A 19,119-nucleotide genomic window follows, 5' to 3' on the forward strand; every position below is an offset into this window, starting at 1 on the left:
CTACAGCGGCAAGAATGTTACTCACCCCAAAATGGAAAGAAGTAGTTGTCCTGGCAAAAGAAGAATGGATACAAAAACTTATGGAATATGGAGGGGAAAGGTGTGATATAAATGCAATAATTCTTCATCATCCTTGGAAAGAAGCTTTAGCAGACAGTAGTAAAGGATTGGGCAGCAATTCTTATTCCAAAACATGAGGAGCAAACTGTTGACAGGCCATTTAAGGAACCCATCAATTTTATCATCATCCTTGTTTTAGGTTTTGGTGTGGTTACATTCTGTATAGTTACTGGACAAAGCCATCGTAAAAGGTAAAGGTAAAGGTACCCCTGCCCGTACGGGCCAGTCTTGACAGACTCTGGGGTTGTGCGCCCATCTCACTTAAGAGGCCAGGGGCCAGTGCTGTCCGGAGACACTTCCGGGTCACGTGGCCAGCGTGACATCGCTGCTCTGGCGAGCCAGAGCCGCACACGGAAACGCCGTTTACCTTCCCGCTGGTAAGCGGTCCCTATTTATCTACTTGCACCCGGAGGTGCTTTCGAACTGCTAGGTTGGCAGGCGCTGGGACCGAGCAGCGGGAGCGCACCCCGCCGCAGGGATTCAAACCGCCGACCTTTCGATCGGCAAGCCCTAGGCGCTGAGGCTTTAACCCACAGCGCCACCTGCGTCCCAGAAAGCCATCGTAGCAGCATGCAAAATACACATTCAAAGTGAATTTGCTAATATACGAAGAGCCCTTCTGGTTCGGGTCAATTTATTATTTTTATTCTTTGTTACTTAAAAGATTGTATGCCACCCTTCATCCGAAGATTCCAGGGAGGTTCGCAACAGAAAAATACAAAATGAGAATACATAATAAATAATTCTGCAAAAATCAAACCAAAACCCGCCCAGTAAAGGCTCATATAGAAACACTAATGGACTCATGGTTCCCTGTACAGTGGTACCTCGGGTTACATACGCTTCAGGTTACATATGCTTCAGGTTACAGACTGCTAACCCAGAAATAGTGCTTCAGGTTAAGAACTTTGCTTCAGGATGAGAACAGAAATCGTGCTCCGGTGGCGCAGCGGCAGTGGGAGGCCCCATTAGCTAAAGTGGTGCTTCAGGTTAAGAACAGTTTCAGGTTAAGAACGGACCTCCAGAACAAATTAAGTACTTAACCTGAGGTACCACTGTACTCCTGCCAAACAATCAAGCTTCAGCAACTGAAACTTCTCAACTCTTTTCCAAGGCAGCCCAACATGGGGCATTCAATCATCCCAAAAACAGATTATCAATATGCAAAGAACAGAAGCAAGACTGATTGGACTAGGAAGGTAGGTCAACGTGTTTGGTCATTCTGAACAGCCCTGTTTTTATAAGTCGCTGAAAAAAAGTTGAACTCATTTGTGCTCTTGCAATTTAGTAATTAAATTGTGCCCTGCCATCTCAATGAATGCCACGAAGTCAGGATTGTGAGTTGCTGATTTTTGCAGCAAACCTGGGAATTTTGTGTTAAATGGTGGGTTATAAATACAGGAAACAATAGCAATATTAATAGCTGGTGTGCAAGCTGAAATGGCAACATTGAGCATTCATCCTGATCTGTTTGTGAGGAGGTTATCCAACTGTTATCTCTCAGGTTCCAGTGCATTTCACATCACTTTCCTTATTGCATAAAGTCCAACTGGGGCAGAGAGGAGTGGGTTTGTTGCACAAAGCACCAAATGAACTTTTAACTGTGCAACCTGTATTTGCTATAGTATATGCGATTGAATACCACTTGAAAATGGTGGCAGTACAGAAGCATGCATTTAAGCTGAAAAATGACTGGCTTTTTCAGCAGCACAAGTGATCAAAGAAAGCTGAGCAGCGAACGCTCCCATGAATGCGTACAGCTTCTCTCACCCATGGCTACAAGTGACAAATTAAGCAGCTGAATTTTAATTTAGAAGATTTCAAGCATATAACTGTAAGGTAAGAAAAAAGAATGTGCAAACCAGAATCGTTTTTCTCAGCAGTCAAGGGACAAAGATATGTTACAGACGTTTGCCCTTCCAGAATGCCATTGTGCAATGCAGTCCTGCGCAGTTTACCCAGAAGTAAGTCCTACAGTGTTCAACAGAGGTTACTCCCCGGATTTCAGCCTTGTATGATAAATTGAGTTGTTATGCAAGGGAGTGCGTGTTAAGTTTTTATTACTGTTCTCCCAACAGGATTAGTATGTGACTCAGCAAATATGAAGAGCCAGTGATGTCAGCAGTTTAGTAATGCCTATAGACAAAGAATGTTTATTCAATACAATATTGCTTTAAATTATTGAAATACAAAGGCTACCAAAATATTTGTTTTAATTTCTCTTGAGTTGCCCAGAGGAATAAACAAACATTCCTTAAAGTATGATGGATGAATGCTTGGAATTAGTTTGCTAACAAAATGTTTTGGTTTCTATGAATGAGAAATTATTATTTTTTCCCCAAAAAGGAGTTTCAACAGGAGGGCTAAGACTACAATCCAATATTCACTCCCCAATATTCAAGGGGAGTCCAGTCCCCTTGAACTCAACAGGGCTTACTTCTGAGCAAGTGTGTATCAGATTTAATACATTAGTTTAAATGCTAATAGATATGTAGAACAAATGAATAAGACCTGGTGTTTAGGTTATGTATTTAGTTCACACTGAAACATTTTTCTGCAGAGCGTAATGCAAGTCATAAATCCCTCTACAGTGGTACCTCGGGTTAAGTACTTAATTCGTTCCGGAGGTCCGTTCTTAACCTGAAACTGTTCTTAACCTGAAGCACCACTTTAGCTAATGGGGCCTCCCGCTACCGCCGCACCGCCAGAGCCCAATTTCTGTTCTCATCCTGAAGCAAAGTTTTTAACCTGAAGCGCTATTTCTGGGTTAGCGGAGTGTGTAACCTGAAGCGTATGTAACCTGAAGCGTATGTAACCCGAGGTACCACTGTATTTCCAAAGTTCAGTAATGAGTGCAGACTTTTTTTTTAATGTAGCTTTTATTTGGAAAAGAAAATGGGCGAGATAGGAAAGGGAATCAACTGGGTAGAGGCGACAGGTGAGGATGTTGTGGCCACAACAACCCGGAAGGCTTCCAAATGATGCTGAACTGCTGATAGGTGGGGCTAGCTGAGGTCAAATGCACTGTGTAATCCCTTTTATCCCTGCACTGCAGGTTGAGCTATGAGATTGGCATGCAGCAACCCTGCAGTGTTGTTCACGGGTTGTTTTCCTATTGCAGACTGGGGAGCTATGCTGAGAGAGAGAGAGACTTGCTTATGACAGCCCTGCAATGTAGCCGATTGTGAATATTACAGGTCAGAGGTGGGGCTGAGTCTGGTTTGGATTCCCAGTCAGAAACCTCCCTTAGCTCTCAGGTTGCAGCAAACGCCAAGTTACTTACCGTATTTTTCGCTCTATAAGACGCACCAGACCATAAGGTGCACCTAGTTTTTGGAAGAGGAAAACAAGGGGGGGGGATTCTGAATCCCATAAGCCAGGACAGCAAGCGGGATCGCTGCACAGCGATCCCGCTTGCTGTCTTGGCTTATGGGATAGCTGCACGCAGCCTTTCCCAGGCAAGGGGAGCCTTTATCCCCTGCCTGGGAGAGGCTGCACACGGCTAAGGCTCCCCCAAGGGCCACACTCCCTTTAAAGAGCTCATGGAGTGTGTGTGCGACACTTGGGGGCTTTTCCCCGAGGAGGGAGAAGGGTAGCGCTGAGCAGAGCCTTTAAAGGGAGCGCTGAGCAGAGCCTCCCGCCTGCATTTGCTCCATAAGACGCACACACATTTCCCCTTACTTTTTAGGAGGGGGAAAGTGCATCTTATAGAGCGAAAAATACGGTAAGCTGTCCCTTCCTCCCAAGACAAGCACTCTGCTGAATACAAAAGCCTTATGCTGCACCAAGTTGCATGAATACAGGTCGCTCTTATTAATCTTCGAGAACTATTTTTTGCACATGAAGCTAAGACCCAAGTTAGAGCAGGAACTCGAGTCTTTGATTTCAGTGTGTGTGTGTGTGTTCTTCCAGCCACGTGCCCATATAACCTTTTGCAACACATTGCTGTATTTTGTTGCGGGGCCCTGCGTGGTGTCCCTGTTTCCTTTCCTGTGCTGAAAGGGGTCATTCAGCAGTTCAGAACCGCCAACACCCACTCCAGCATTTAGCAGAGTAGAAAACAGTTGACTTAGATAAATAAATCAATCAATTCTAGATGTAAAGGTACATTGATCTCCATCTTGTGAGGCCAGGAAGTGAATCACATTAAGGTCTGACACATTTATTTATTTATTCATAGATTGCATCCTGCCTTTCTAATTGCTGATTATAAATCAGGGTGGGGGAAATACATTGCGTAGCATCCAGTAACATCGTTCAGATTAAGCAAAGGATTTATGCTTGTTCGACTGGCCTTTCAGCTTCTCACCTCCTCCCTGTAGTCACAAAAATCTCTCCAGAGGCTTCCTAATAATAATAATAATAATAATAATAATAATAATAATAATACTTTATTATTTATACCCCACACATGTGGCTGAGTTTCCCCAGCCACTCTGGGTGGCTCCCAATCGAGTGTTAAAAACAATACAGCATTAAATATTAAAAATTTCCCTAAACAGGGAACAGATTTTCTTGAACAGATTTTGGGGGTTCAGGAGGAAGCTAAGGTATGGTACAGTACGTTTCCGAGCACAATTCAAAGTGTTGGTGCTGACCTTTAAAGCCCTAAATGGCCTCGGTCCAGTATACCTGAAGGAGCGTCTCCACCCCCATCGTTCTGCCCGGACACTGAGGTCCAGCACCGAGGGCCTTCTGGCGGTTCCCTCACTGCGAGAAGCCAAGTTACAGGGAACCAGGCAGAGGGCCTTCTCGGTAGTGGCACCCACCCTGTGGAACACCCTCCCACCAGATGTCAAAGAGAACAACTATCAGACTTTTAGAAGACATCTGAAGGCAGCCCTGTTTAGGGAAGCTTTTAATGTTTGATGTATCACAGTATTTTAATATTCTTTTGGAAGCCGCCCAGAGTGGCTGGGGAAGCCCAGCCAGATGGGCGGGGTATAAATAATACATTATTATTATTATTATTATTATTATTATTATTATTATTGGACATCCCAGCTCACAAGGGAAAGCCTTTTGCACAATGGGATCCTGATCCAGAGATTGTCATGCACAACAAGGTGTTTCATGCGACTAGTCTCTTGAGACAGAGCATGGGTGTGCATATTTCCATTAAATTATCACGGAGGTAAATCATTCCCTCCAGATGGCGAGATTCATTTCACTTGCCACATCACATTTTCATCTATCCACTTCTATTATGGCATTTCGTGCCACTTTTGACACAGATACTTGCAGTCCTTAAAACTTCTAATTACTTTCATTAAATGAACCGGGATGAATAAAGTTGTACTATCTTCTTGACATTTGTAGCTAATTGCATCTCACGCAAACCGTGAAATCGTGCCCCCATCTTTGTATTTTATCAGCCATGCAGAAATAAAATATCATTTAGAGGAGGAATAGAAAAGAGGCAAGCAATGAGCGCTACTCATTAAAGCGCAACCCAAGAACAATGAGGTCCTTGTGATTATTAGGCGTGTGATATGAAAGTTGCCCGTGTGCCCTCAGAGTTTTCTCATTCCTTCATTTGCTGGGAATGTGTGGATTCAGTGCACTTGTCATTTTCTGATTTTAAATAAAGTATGTATCAGCCTCAGGAGCGTGGGCCACCTCTCCAGGGAAGAACCATAACTCAGTGGTAGAGCATCTACCGTATTTTTCGCTCTATAGGACGCACTTTTTCCCCTCCAAAAATTAAGGGGAAATGTGTGTGCGTCCTATGGAGCGAATGCAGGCTCCTTGGCTTCAGCGATAGCAATGCGAAGCCTCCAAAGCGCAGAGGAAGCGCTCCCTCCGTGCTCCGGAGGCTACGCGTTGCGCTCTCCAGGCTTCAGGGATAGCCGCCTGAAGCCTTTGGAGCGCAGCGGGACCTCACGCTGCGCTCCAAAGGCTTCGGGTTCCTTTTGCTGAAGCCGGGAGAGCAAGACTCTCCCGGCTTCAGCAGAGAGGGAGAGCTGCGCGGCGCCCCTTCATCGAAGCGGGAGGAGAAACGGAAGGGGCTCCGTTTCTCCTGCCGCTTCACTGAAGGGGCACTGAGCAGAGAGGGGGAGATTTTCTTTTCTTGTTCTCCCCCTCTAAAACAAGGTGCGTCCTATGGTCGGGTGCATCCTATAGAGCGAAAAATACGGTATGTTACATGCCAATGGGTTGACCCCAGATAAGGAAACTTCCTATGTTCCTAAAACAAAATACAGCATCAACTACACCCATGACTTGGTTTCCTTAGGGTGGGGGAAGCCTTCAGCAACAGTACAGCAGTTATAATCTCAAGGTTCTGGGATCCATTTTTATGGCTTCCATACAATTCGCTAGCAAATTATCCTAATTGTACCTTGACATGGATCTGAGAAAAGAGGCTACAGTGTCCCCAGAAATTAATAACTTCCAGAATTATTCTCTCTCATATAAACCCCCCCTTTCCTCCAAGCAATGCAAGGCAGTGCATATGGTTCTTCCTCCCCTTGTTTTAGCCTCAAAACAACTCAGTAAAGATCACCCGGTCAGCTTTTTGGTTGCGAGGAGATTTCATAGGATCATAGAATTGTACATTTGGAAGGGATTGTCTAGTCCCAACCCTTGCGATTCAGGAATCTCATGCTCTACCGTAGACTTTCTTACTTTTCTAACTACTACAACTTACTGACTATCTGTAATTTAACCGTGCACAATTGCATATCTTTTGTACTGTTATAACAGTTACACATTATTTTTTAAAAGAAACTGATTTTTTTTAAAAAAAATGCATTTGGAGCTCAGGGCATCATGTATATGGGGTTCTTGGCTGATCCACGCAATCCAGATTGCTGCATCATGACTCTCCAGACTATAATCCTACCCCTAAGGGTCTGATCCTGATAACCCAAACTCTGTCTCAACACATCTGCCAGGAGCTGTTTGCCTATCACCACCACACTTCCATTGCTCTTATAAAGTGCATGTACACTACATGACTCTCTCCCAGTGGTTCATGGGTGGTGAAAAACATTATGTTGATCTGGTCAACATTTGGTTATTGAGTTCACAAAAAGTTCTACTTGTACCTCTGATCGTTCTCTGATTTCACTAAAACCATCTCCTCCCCGCCAAACTTAAACATACACCTACTGCTCTAATTCCAATCATGTGGAATCTATGACTTTTACCAAAAACAAATGCTACCTTATCAGCCCATTCATGTTTGCATTTTTTCCTGTTTGCTTATTTTATCATTTTCCCCATGCTAGCACACTGAAAATGAAACCTGTGGGTGGTTTTAATTTCATTCAGTTGGTTTAAAAATGCATTCTAATTTGTTTAGGTTTCTTTAGAGGGTTGTTATTGATTAGACACAGTGCCATCTGGCTCCATTATAACTTTTTTTGTTGGAAATAGGAGCAAAATGTTTCATTCCTCAATTGCATCTAATATTGTGCTTATTGGCTTTCTACAGTTTTGTTGTTGCTAGTCAATGTCTACTTATGAATGAACTGTGCCACAGTGGGTGACATTTTGTAAAGGACAGCATGGTTTGGAATTAAACCAATGCAGTGAATTTAATTGCATCAGATTTTTAAAAGCGTCAATTTTCATTCTTGATTATTCCTTGATATAGCTATTTCTACTGGATCCCGTTCCATTCAATAATTCAATGATACTTAATGAAGATAATAGTTTTCTTTAACTCGGTAATGAAGACAAATAATTCATTGTTCACAAATTAACCTATCAAGATATACAGCTAACTTGTCTATCAATTTCAGTGGGTCGTCTCCAAGTGTGATTTAGTTGTAAATCACCCATGCATACCTACCAGGTAATAACACTAGTTAAAATCTGAGCAAACATAACCTACAAAGAATAGGAGTGACTCACTGATTCATTAATTGCATATATCTTTCAGTTCTAGTATTGATCTTTCTATCCTCATATATTAATATAATTAAATGTCTGCCTGTAGTTTAAAGAACAGATTTGCTCCACACAATATGTGTAAAAATAGGAGGAACATTATAATTTATTTCCTTGGGAAACTGAAAGAAAAGTCTCTACTAAGTCACACCGAGAATTGTGATTTTCACCCAAGGGAAACAGGTATGAAAGCAGGAAATCTGGAGGGCTGAGAGAAGGGTTATTACAATGGATAAGCATTGTTAACATTCCTTAGGCTTAGAGCTTCTTAGTTCTGTGTTGCCAGGGAACGGTGATGAGTCTTCAACCTTTTGCCAGGGCTGACGTGAGGCTGGTCAATTAATCCTGAATGCTACAGATATGGGGATCTATTTCATTTGAAATCACAGCAGCACCTACTGTCTAATGGAAACTTGGGAAGGTCATTTCACTAATAAATCTGTAGAAGAATGGAACATCTTCTTTAGAAATTACACCAAACTAAACCACAAGGAAGCTCTACTGAAGATGCTTTCTAGTTTAAAAATAGGTGAGTTTTAAGTGCCCCAGCTGCCTTATAAATATTATAGGTGTATCTAATGTTAATATCAGGCTACATATTTTCAAAGCAAATTAGTACTAGGCAAGTTGCTGGGATGGCAATTCATGTTTGAATTACAAACATGATGTATTGTTTCAGTGGGTTACATTTATTGCCACACTGCCACTTCTGTTTGTTCCTCACCTGAGCACAGACTAGCCATTTAGTTTCAGACATCTTAAACAGTAACAATCTGTCTATTTCCATCAATTGCCGAATGCTGAAGGCACGCCCAAAATTTGAAGGACCCTGTTTGGAGCAATTGTCTCCACACCATGAAAGTGAGAAACGACCTCAGACTGTAACCATCTGGCTTTTCTTCTTTCTTCTTGCACTGCCCTCATACAAGTCAAGTAAATAAGGCTACTGGTGACTACTACTGATGGGAGTGTTCAACTTGTGCTTTCAGAGTCAGGGTGCCTTTGAACATATTGCTGGCATGCTGCCCTCGGTTTCTGTGTGTGGGCTTCCTATAGGCAACTAGTTGGCCAATATGAGAATCAGATGCTAGACTAGACAGGACACTGCCCGATGCAGCAAATTTCTTCTTATGTCCAGTGGGGCTTATTTCTGAGTTGGCATATATATAGATAGCATCATTAACTGCAGACTTTACCCCTTTCTTCAGTAAGGCAAGGGTCAAGTCCTGGGGGAAGTGAATTATCTCCTGACACTGCCTTAGAACCATATGGATCCTCAAGGTCTGTTTGACTCTCGCAGATGCTTGATATTTATTAGCTGTTCTGTAAATCTTCCAGCTTCTGTACACAATGCTTCTCCATGGCCAGCTGCCAATTGCCAGCCGGAACATATCCTGCAAGCATCTGCCAAGGGTCTCTGAGTCTTTATGGGAGTAAGCACTCGTTTAAACACCATTAATAAGAACGCATCTCTTTATCTATTCCTGTCAGGTGTTTCTCTGAGCAATAAGAACGTGTCTTGACTTGACACAAGTGTTTGAGGGAAGATCTCGATCCAGGGCTGAGTTAAAGGATGAGATGAGTTCCCCTGGCTCCTCATTCTGTGGCAGATTCTTACTTCACCAATTATGACAATGTGGTTTAGTGAGTGCAGACCAGGCTCAGAACTTCCCTTTTTAATGCTGTTTCTAAAGCAGAACTGTATGCTGAAACCACATCGTACAATTTCCCAAATCAGAAATCTGTGTACAGAGTTGCTGAGCACACCCTCTCTCTCTCTTCTCTGCTTCATTCACCCTCCCCAAACCCAACAGTGAAACGGAGGATAATAATACCAGCCTGCCTTACTGAGTTGTTGTAAGGATTGCGACAACTAGATAATGCATGTGAAATGCTTCGAACACTTGAAACCACTGTACAAAGGCTGCGTATCATGATGTCTGTCTGGTCCCATGCAAATTATATCAAAAATGTAAAAGGCATTTGACATATATCCATGCTAATTGTCTGGTGCCTAGGGAACAGCTCTTTGTTGTTGTTGTCTTTACAAATCATAGCCAGGGGTGGGGAACCTTTTTTCCGTTGAGGGCTGCATTCTCCCAGGAGTAATCTGTCAGGGACCTGCCAGTAGTGGGCAGGACGAGGGGCAAAACTCAGTGAGGCCACCCCACCCATCTTTGCCACTTCATGTTCACTCCCTCTGTGGCAGGCTGCTAGCATAAGGACAAGTCACTCCTGATCAGAACTGGTTGGCTTCAGAGGGCTCCCCCCCCCCATTCATCTTTCCATCATCACTTCATCCATTTTAGTGTTTCCCTCTCACCCTCCCTCTGGGCTCCCCTGCCTTCCAGGTGAAACTAGGCGCAGGGTACAGTCTTCCACTCCAGCCATGTAAAAGACTTCCTTCTTCTTTCTTTGGCGATCACTCGTAGCTGAGTTAAGATTGTCTTCCATAAACACAGTTTTAAAAGCGAATCCATAAGTGACTGTGGAGGCCAGTTCTGAATCCACGCACCCTTCCACAGTGGGGGCATAAGTTTCCAGGCGGGAGTTGATCATGGTGAGGATTTGCCAAGCGTGCCTTCCACTTAGCATGTTTCTCCCTTTCATCCTGAGTTTGAGCATCTTCAAAGCCCAGGACACCTTTGGTAAAGGCTCTTCTCCAATTAGAGCACTCACAGGCAAGTGCTTCCCAGTTGTCAGTGTTTATACTACATTTTTTTAAGATTTGCCACGAGAGAGTCTTTGAACCTCCTTTGCTGACCACCAGCATTATGCTTACCATTTTTAAGTTCAGAATAGAGTACTTGCTTTGGAAGATGATAATCAGGCATCCAAACATGACCAGTCCAACAAAGCTGATGTTGAAGAATCATTGCTTCGACACTGGTGATCTTTGCTTCTTCCAGTACACTGGCATTAGTTTGCCTGTCTTCCCAAGTGATGTGCAAAATGTTTCGGAGACGACGTTAATGGAATCTTTTTAGGAGTTGGAGATGGTGTTTATAAGTGGACCACGTTTCACAAGCATACAGTGAGGTTGGTAGTGCAATAGCTTTGTAAACAAGCATTTTGGTTTCCCTGCGAAAGTCCTCAAACACTCTGCACTTCAGTCGGGAGAAAGCTGCACTCGCAGAGCTCAGGCGATGCTGGATTTCGGCATCCATGTCTGACCTTGTGAAAAGATAACTGCCCAGGTAGGAAAGGGGACTGGCATTTTCCAATGTTGGATATGTGGCGCTGCAGAGGGGTTGTTTTGTGCTTGTTGGTGCAGCTTGTTGGGCTCCCCTGCCTTCTAGGTGAAACTAGGCTCAGGGTACAATCCCTCACCCCCAGCCATGTAAAAGGCTACCAACTCAATCTAGTGAGTAATTCTAAATGCAGAGGACAGGATAAGAACACAGAACCCACCCAGTAACCACCAGAGGCTTGCCTTATTTATTTCAATGAAGGATGTTACTCTGCCATTAAAACGACTAGGGTACAACATCTCCTCTATGCCACTGGAAAAGTGATGTAGGATTCCAAAGAGGAGTGTTTGATTCTATACATCTTCAAGGTTCCATGATTTGTGGACAGGAAAATTAATAAGGGAGGAACAGTAAAGACGCTACAGTTGCACTTGTTTCGAAATTAGATGTCTTCAATCTTCCACTCTAGTCTACACAATTAATTCATCCAATTAATCCACTCAGAGTCTTTCTGATAGTTAAATCAGAATAATATGCTCATTTCCAAAGAGCTGCCTGAGGTGCAGAAATTTGCACACATTATAAGCTTTAGTGGCGTATTAAGAATGGAAAGCTTCATGGATGGGTCTGCTTTAAAAATGTCTGAAAAGGAGTCATTAACAAATTCAGAATTATAGCAACAGCCTGAAAATATATCTGCATATATCTGAAAAGCCCCAGGCTTCTATTGTGGAATTTAAGCAAAAATGGGATTTCTTCTAATTATAATGATCATCTACTCTGAAATAATTCTTGCTTAGATCTAACACCCCCCCCCCCGAGGCGTTATAAAAATATCCATTGTCTTCAGTGGTATTTTGACTGAGGCTTTTCATTATCTTCAAATATTTCTGTATCAGCTCCGTGCACTCTGCATCCCTTTGCTGTGCAGATAATAAAAATGCATGTGCATTTCTACCCATGAAGTTGTGGATTTTATGTATTTCTGTTTATTGCAAAATAATGCTCCGTACATGTGCTGTTAAATTTCTTTGATCTTCCTGGAAGTCTTCAGATTTGCCAATGCACCAGGCAGACCACTAGAGGGAGGGAAAGTTGCTTGTTTTGAAATGCATAATTATTACAGTGAGATGCTTGGCAGAGTGATAGGGCGATAAAACTTTGGGTGCTGAATAATTACATAATACCTGAAATTCTTATAGGGGTTTTTTTGCCTTTAAAACTTTTTTAAAAAATGCAAGTCCCCTCTGCAGGAAAGAGAAAATTGCACCACGTGCCCTCTTGCCTAGGACTCCACAAGAACAGAATAGTTACTGCAGCATGTTCACATGCATAGCCGTTTGAGGGCCATGCACATGCAAGCTCTACCAGTGTTTTAGGAAGATGAATGTTTCAAGGCTAGCACACAAATGCGCGGTTCCTATGAAATCAATACCATCTTCCCTGGGAAGCTGACTGAGGGAAACATAATTGCTGACTCTTAATACACTATTGAATATGTAATACAAGGGCTGGATTAGGGGAGGACAAAATGTAAACACTGGGCAGTAAAATCCTTAGAGTGGAGGCAATTTTTTTTAAAAAAGGCTATCCGCGATAGCTAATAACAGCATGAGGCTCTGCAAGAAATGAAGAATGCTGTGGCATCCCTGGTGTTCCACATAAAGAGAGTTTTAAAGAGTGACAGAATGGATCAGCTGATCGGTTGATCAGCAGTTTCCTCCCCCCCCCCCCCAAGTGCTCAGGATCAGGGATCAAAGGAAAGGATAGTTCTGGAGATGGGCTGATCTACAGCTGTGACGAGATGACATTGCCTTCAAAGCTTTCCCTGAATAAGAGCATCTTGGTGATATTTCATGAGCCACAGATCAATCTTGGAGAGGGAGGAAATTGGGGGGGGGGGAGAGAGAGATGGCAGTTTCGCAGCTTGGAGCAAATTGAGCAGCACACCCTCAAGCTGCTTGCTCAGAATGCTGCATTCTGTGATCCATGACAACTTTGGGAAGGCCTCGATGATGGCTGCTAGTTTGGGAAATCAATTTTGGCACAGCTTTCTTTGTCAAGTGTAAAAAAAATTCTGCGCACATTCCCACCAGCACCGTACCTCAGAAACAAACATCAAAATGGGCCAAGGAAGGAGGGGGGATTGTCTAAATCAACCCAACATAAAAGTTCTGATTTACATTTCCTGGGTATTACATTAGAGCTAGCCTTGAGGGAAGTTCCCACCTGCCCAAGCCCCTTTCATGTAGAGTGGTACCTCGGGTTAAGTACTTAATTCGTTCCGAGGTCCGTTCTTAACCTGAAGCACCACTTAGCTAATGGGGCCTCCTGCTGCCGCCGGAGCACAATTTCTGTTCTCATCCTGAAGCAAAGTTATTAACCCGAGGTACTATTTCTGGGTTAGCAGAGTCTGTAACCTGAAGCGTATGTAACCTGAAGTGTATGTAACCCGAGGTACCACTGTAATACCAAGGAAGCTGTTGACACTTTGAACTGATCTCATGCAGAGTTATGTGCTGCATGAGGGCTAAATTGAAACTTAATCAGAACAAGGCAGAGGCACTCCTGGTTAGGCAAGAAATGGACTCTGAAATTGCCACTGAGCTCTGTTTTGGATGGGTTAGTACTCCTCAGGTTGACAGAGTGGGTGCTCCTTCACTTGGCTTTTACTTGGGTTGGTGTTCTTAAAACTTGGGTCCCATATGTTACCAGACTACAACTCCCATCACCCCTGACCATTGGCTAAGCTGGTGGTGGATGATGGGAGTTGTAGTCCAACCACATCTGAGGGCTCAAGGTTGAAGAACAGTGACCTGAATGACTACCTGAATGTGGAGCAACCTTTGAAAAGATTACAGAAGTTTCAGCTAGTCCAGGATGCGGCTGCAAAGATGTTGCTGTGCACATGCCAGTGGGATCACGTTACAGGAATCCTGCAACTACTGCATCTTTCCATATCCCCTGACCTGTTTACTAAGATCCAAAGCAAAAGCCATTCTCTGGATCCGACCTAGGACAGAAGCACATTTGAGTGGGATTTGGAGCAGAGGTCGCTCCCAGCCCTGCCTTGATCCCCGAAGGGAAGGAGAGGCTACCCAGTTATGGAACGCCTTGTCCCTAGCTGGCCCTCACCCTCACAGTTTTTCATCAGTGATTAAAGTCCATTTTATTCCTATGTGGCAGATACTGTTTTCATTGGTGGTTTTAACTGCTGTTCCCGCCTCCTGGGCTGGTTATTTTTAGATATTGTTGTTTTTATAACATTTTCATTGCAAATGTTGTAAACAGCCCCCAGTGGTGCTTTGCATCAGAAGGGAGGGAAATGAATAAATATTCTTAAGAACATAAGAAGAGGCCGGCCAAAGGCCCGTCTAGACCAGCACCTGTGCGGGAAGATATTGGGGGCTGAGCAGTAGAACCCTCTGCACTTGCAAATCCCAGCATTTGACAGCAGAGACAGAACTTAGCAATGATGGCTACTAATTACTGATAGCCTTATCTTCCATGAATGTGTCTAATCCTCTTTTAAAGCCATGCACTTAAAACTAGCATTGAAGAGAGTGCCTCACCTTCATCCAACTCTGAGCTCTGCCTCTCACCCAATTTAAACTGTGAACTTGCTCTGAATTTTGTTCATCCGCCCCCTCCCATTAGATGTGTGTAGTAAGATTTGAAAAGCCAGAGTTAGATGCCCAAGTATCCAGAGAACTTCTGTCATTAATTCTGACCATCAGAAAGATATTCCTGAGGTTTAGTCAGAATCTTCTTTCTTGTAACTTGAATGCATTGGTTTGAGTCCTACCCTCCAGAGCAGCAGAAAACAAGCTTGCTCCATCTTCCATGTGAAAGCCCTTGAGATATTTGAAGATGGCTATCATATCTCCTCTCAGTTTCTGCTTTTCCAGGCTAACCATACCCAGCTCCTTCAAGCTCCTTCATTAGGCTGTTTCCAGACTCTTGATCATCTTGGCTGCCCTCCTCTGCACACATTCCAGCTTGTCAACATCCTTCTTAAATTGTGGTGCCCAGAATTGGACACAGTATTCCAGGTGTTGTCTGACTAAGAAGACTGGAGTGGTACTATTACTTCCCTTGATCTGGACACTATACTTCTCTTGATGCAGCCTAGAACAACATCAGCTTTTTTTGCTGCTGTATCACACTGTTGACTCATGTTAAGCTTGTGGTATACAGTGGTGCCTCGCAAGACGAAAATAATCCGTTCCGCAAGTCTCTTCGTCTAGTGGTTTTTTCGTCTTGCGAAGCATCCCTATTAGCGGCTTAGCAGATTAGCGCTATTAGCATCTTAGCGGCTTAGAGGCTATTAGCGGCTTAGAAAAAGGGGAGGGGGGGAGGAAAAAACTCGCAAGACGTTTTCGTCTTGCGAAGCAAGCCCATAGGGAAATTTGTCTTGCGAAGCACCTCCAAAACGGAAAACCCTTTCGTCTAGCGGGTTTTTCCTCTTGCGAGGCATTCGTCTTACTGGACACCACTGTACTAAGACCCCTAGATCTTTTTCACATGTACAGTGGTACCTCGGGTTAAGTACTTAATTCATTCCGGAGGTCCGTACTTAATCTGAAACTGTTCTTAACCTGAAACACCACTTTAGCTAATGGGGCCTCCTGTTGCCGCCACACCACCGGAGCACGATTTCTGTTCTCAACCTGAAGCAAAGTTCTTAACCTGAAGCACTATTTCTGGGTTAGAGGAGTATGTAACCTGAAGCGTATGTAACCTGAGGTAACACTGTAATACCGGCAAGCCAGGCATCCCCCTTCTTACATTTGTGCAGCTGGTTCTTCCTGCCTAAGTGTTGAACACAAGCCAGCACCTTGCCCAGGTTTTTCTAGATATTTTTTTTAAGCTAAGGATGAAACCTGACCTTTGACAGCTTCTGCACCATTCACATCCTGGTGTTTATTTCCGTCCCTGGACTAGGTGCGCCACTGGCCTGATTTGGATCGTGGGTCCGAGCCCCACGTTGGGCAAAACAACTTCCTTGCCTCACAGGTGGTTGGGCTAGATGGCATTTTACCCCGGTCAGCCAGACCTGTGGCACCTGCTGATATTGCTAAGTATGCAGGTTCAATCCCTGTGTGTTCGTGCATATTTCTACCTTGCAGAGGGGCTGGACCTGATGACGCCTGGGGGGTCCCTTCCAACTCCTGCTGTTGGCATTTTACCACAGTTGCCCAGACTTGTGGCACTTGCTGATAATGCCCAGGTTGCAGGTTCGATCCCCATGGGTGGGTGTGCATATTCCTGCCTTGCTGGGGAGGGGGGGCAACTGGACTCTATGACGCCTGGGGGTTCCACTTCCAACTCCTGCTGCTCTTGACATTTTACCAGAACTGTAGCACTTGTTCTTAATGCCCAGGTTGCAGGTTATAATAATAATAATAATTTTATTGTCAATGTACAACCTGTGTAAAGGTAAAGGTAAAAGGACCCCTGACCATTAGGTCCAGTCGTGGCCGACTCTGGGGTTGCGGCACTCATTTCGCTTTATTGGCCGAGGGAGCTGGCGTACAGAATCTGGGTCTTGTGGCCAGCATGACTAAGCCACTTCTGGCAAAACAGAGCAGTGCAAGGAAACACTGTTTACCTTCCCGCAACAGCGGTACCTATTTATCTACTTGCACTTTGACGAGCTTTCGAACTGCTAGGTTGGCAGGAGCAGGGACCGAGCAACGGGAGCTGACCCCATCGCAGGGATTCGAACCGCCGACCTTCTGATCGGCAAGTCCTAGGCTCTGTGGTTTAACCCACAGCACCACCCGTGTACAACCTGTGTACAATGAAATTAACCGAGCCTCCCCCCCCCCCAAGGGATGCAGGTGGTGCTGTGGGTTAAAGCCTCAGCGCCTAGGGCTTGCCGATCGAAAGGTCGGCGGTTCGAATCCCTGCGGCGGGGTGCGCTCCCGCTTCTCGGTCCCAGCGCCTGCCAACCTAGCAGTTCGAAAGCACCTCCGGGTGCAAGTAGATAAATAGGGACCGCTTACCAGCGGGAAGGTAAACGGCGTTTCCGTGTGCGGCTCTGGCTCGCCAGATGCAGCTTTGTCACGCTGGCCACGTGACCCGGAAGTGTCTCCGGACAGCACTGGCCCCTGGCCTCTTGAGTGAGATGGGCGCACAACCCCAGAGTCTGTCAAGACTGGCCCGTACGGGCAGGGGTACCTTTACCTTTACCCCCCCCCCCCACAAACACTCGATCTCATTGCACTCATTGCACAGGTGCAATCCGTGTGTGTGTGTGCATATTCCTGCCTTGTAGGGGGTTGGGCTAGATGACCCCAGAATGTCCCTTCCAACTCCTGCTGTTGGCATTTTACCTCGGTTGCCCAGACCTGTGGCGCTTGCTGATAATGCCAAGGTTGCAGGTTCGATCGCCGTGTGCGTGTGCGCATATTCCTACCTTGCGCGGGGGGGGGGCTGGGCTGTACTCGACCACGCTGGGGGGTGGGGCCCCCCTTCCAAGCCTACGATTCCATCATTCCCCCCTCCCTCCGCTTTAACCCGGGCCTGACCCACCCCCTACCCCCTCCTCTCGCGCGCCTGCGAGAGCCACTTGGTCCTCCCGAGGGTCCTCCCCAGGGGATCGCGCAACGCGTTCGGCGGCGTTTGTCCGCCGGCGGCACCCTTACATCCTCGGCGCCCGGCGCTGCAGGGCGGTGCTGCGGGAGTCGAAAGCGGCGCGCGCGGGGCGGCTGAAGGGCGGGGCGAGGCGGAGGGCGGCCTTTGGCAGCGCGCGGGGAGCCGCCGGGCGGAGCGGGCCGCGTCCGGGAGAGCGACGAGGAGTAGGCAGGCCGGAGGCGGGGAGGAGGCGCGGGGGGGGGGGGTCTGGGCGCCATGGCGTCGGTGAAGGTGGCTGTCCGAGTCCGGCCCATAAACCGCAGGTGAGGCAGCCAGAGCCGAGCGAGAGGAGCTCGTGCCCTCCGCCCCCTCCCCTCGCGCACGCCGCCCCCCCCGCTTTCGCTTTCTTCCCACGTTCTCCCCTCGTGGGTCTTCCCTCCCCTGCCCGGCTGCGACTGCAACGCGCACGCGCAGTACTCGTTCCCTCACCTGCCAGCTCCCGGGTGCGTGTCGTGGCGCAATGATGGGCTGGGGGCGGGAGGGGGGGCTGGGGGGGAACAGAACAAAAAAACCGAAAAAAAAGTGTCTTTGGTATAATGAGATTTGAGATTGAGAAGAGAGAAGAGTTTCCCTCTTTCTTAGAATTGGAGAGTTGGGAGGGCCCCCCCGGGGGTCATCTAGTCCGACCCCTTACAAGGCGGGGGTCATTTGCCCAAGGTGCGACTCGAACCCACGACTTTGAGACTGGGAGTCTCCTTGCTGTAGCCACCGACCGAGCTCTGCCTTTTTATTCGTTCCTTCTACGGAAGAGGTTCTGGCAGAGTGGCACCCACAAGGAAAACAAAACAAGACAAGGGCACCTGCTTGAAATGCCCTTTTTCTGCGTAATAAAAGGACAAACTGCCTCCCTGCTGGATGAGATGCCGGTGTAAACCATCCTGGGATAGCTTGGTCTCAGGGCTGGGGGTTCAAGCCACATGTTGGGCAAAAGCTTCCTGCTTTGCAGGGGGTTGGGCTAGATGACCCTTGGTGTCTCTTTGAACTCTGTTGTTCAAACCCTGTAAACTTTGCTGCCTTGCTGGCAGCCTCATTGCTAGGGTAGCATGTTCTGCCATGACTGTTGGGGAGCCAGGTGCGAAGGAGGCTCCTGCGACTTCCAAAAGTAAAGAGCATTTTGGGGAGGTGTTCTGGCTCCCCCCCCCCCCCTCACAGCTGCCGGAGTCTCTTCCCTGAAACTAACAAATAAAGGGCACAGGAGAATCTGTTCTCTCTCCCCCTCCCTTTTAAATCTGGTCGCCCTAACTTATTAGATCTGGGAAAGTATAATGTATTT

General features: G+C 46.0%; 1 protein-coding gene across 2 annotated transcripts in view; it reads left to right on the top strand.

Annotated features, from left to right (window-relative positions):
- The first annotated feature begins 17,954 nt into the window (after window positions 1-17,954).
- KIF16B (kinesin family member 16B) overlaps window positions 17,955-19,119 on the top strand; it is a 110,552-nt gene continuing 109,387 nt past the window's right edge. For both annotated transcript variants that reach the window (XM_079969655.1, XM_079969656.1), the window contains exon 1: window positions 17,955-18,109. In XM_079969655.1, coding sequence (XP_079825781.1) covers window positions 18,063-18,109 — 47 coding nt within the window. In that variant the 5' untranslated portion in view covers window positions 17,955-18,062. The remainder of the gene's footprint in view (window positions 18,110-19,119) is intronic.

The sequence above is a fragment of the Podarcis cretensis genome, assembly GCF_951804945.1.
Source record: "Podarcis cretensis genome assembly, chromosome: 3".
Classification (NCBI taxonomy): Eukaryota; Metazoa; Chordata; class Lepidosauria; order Squamata; family Lacertidae; genus Podarcis; species Podarcis cretensis.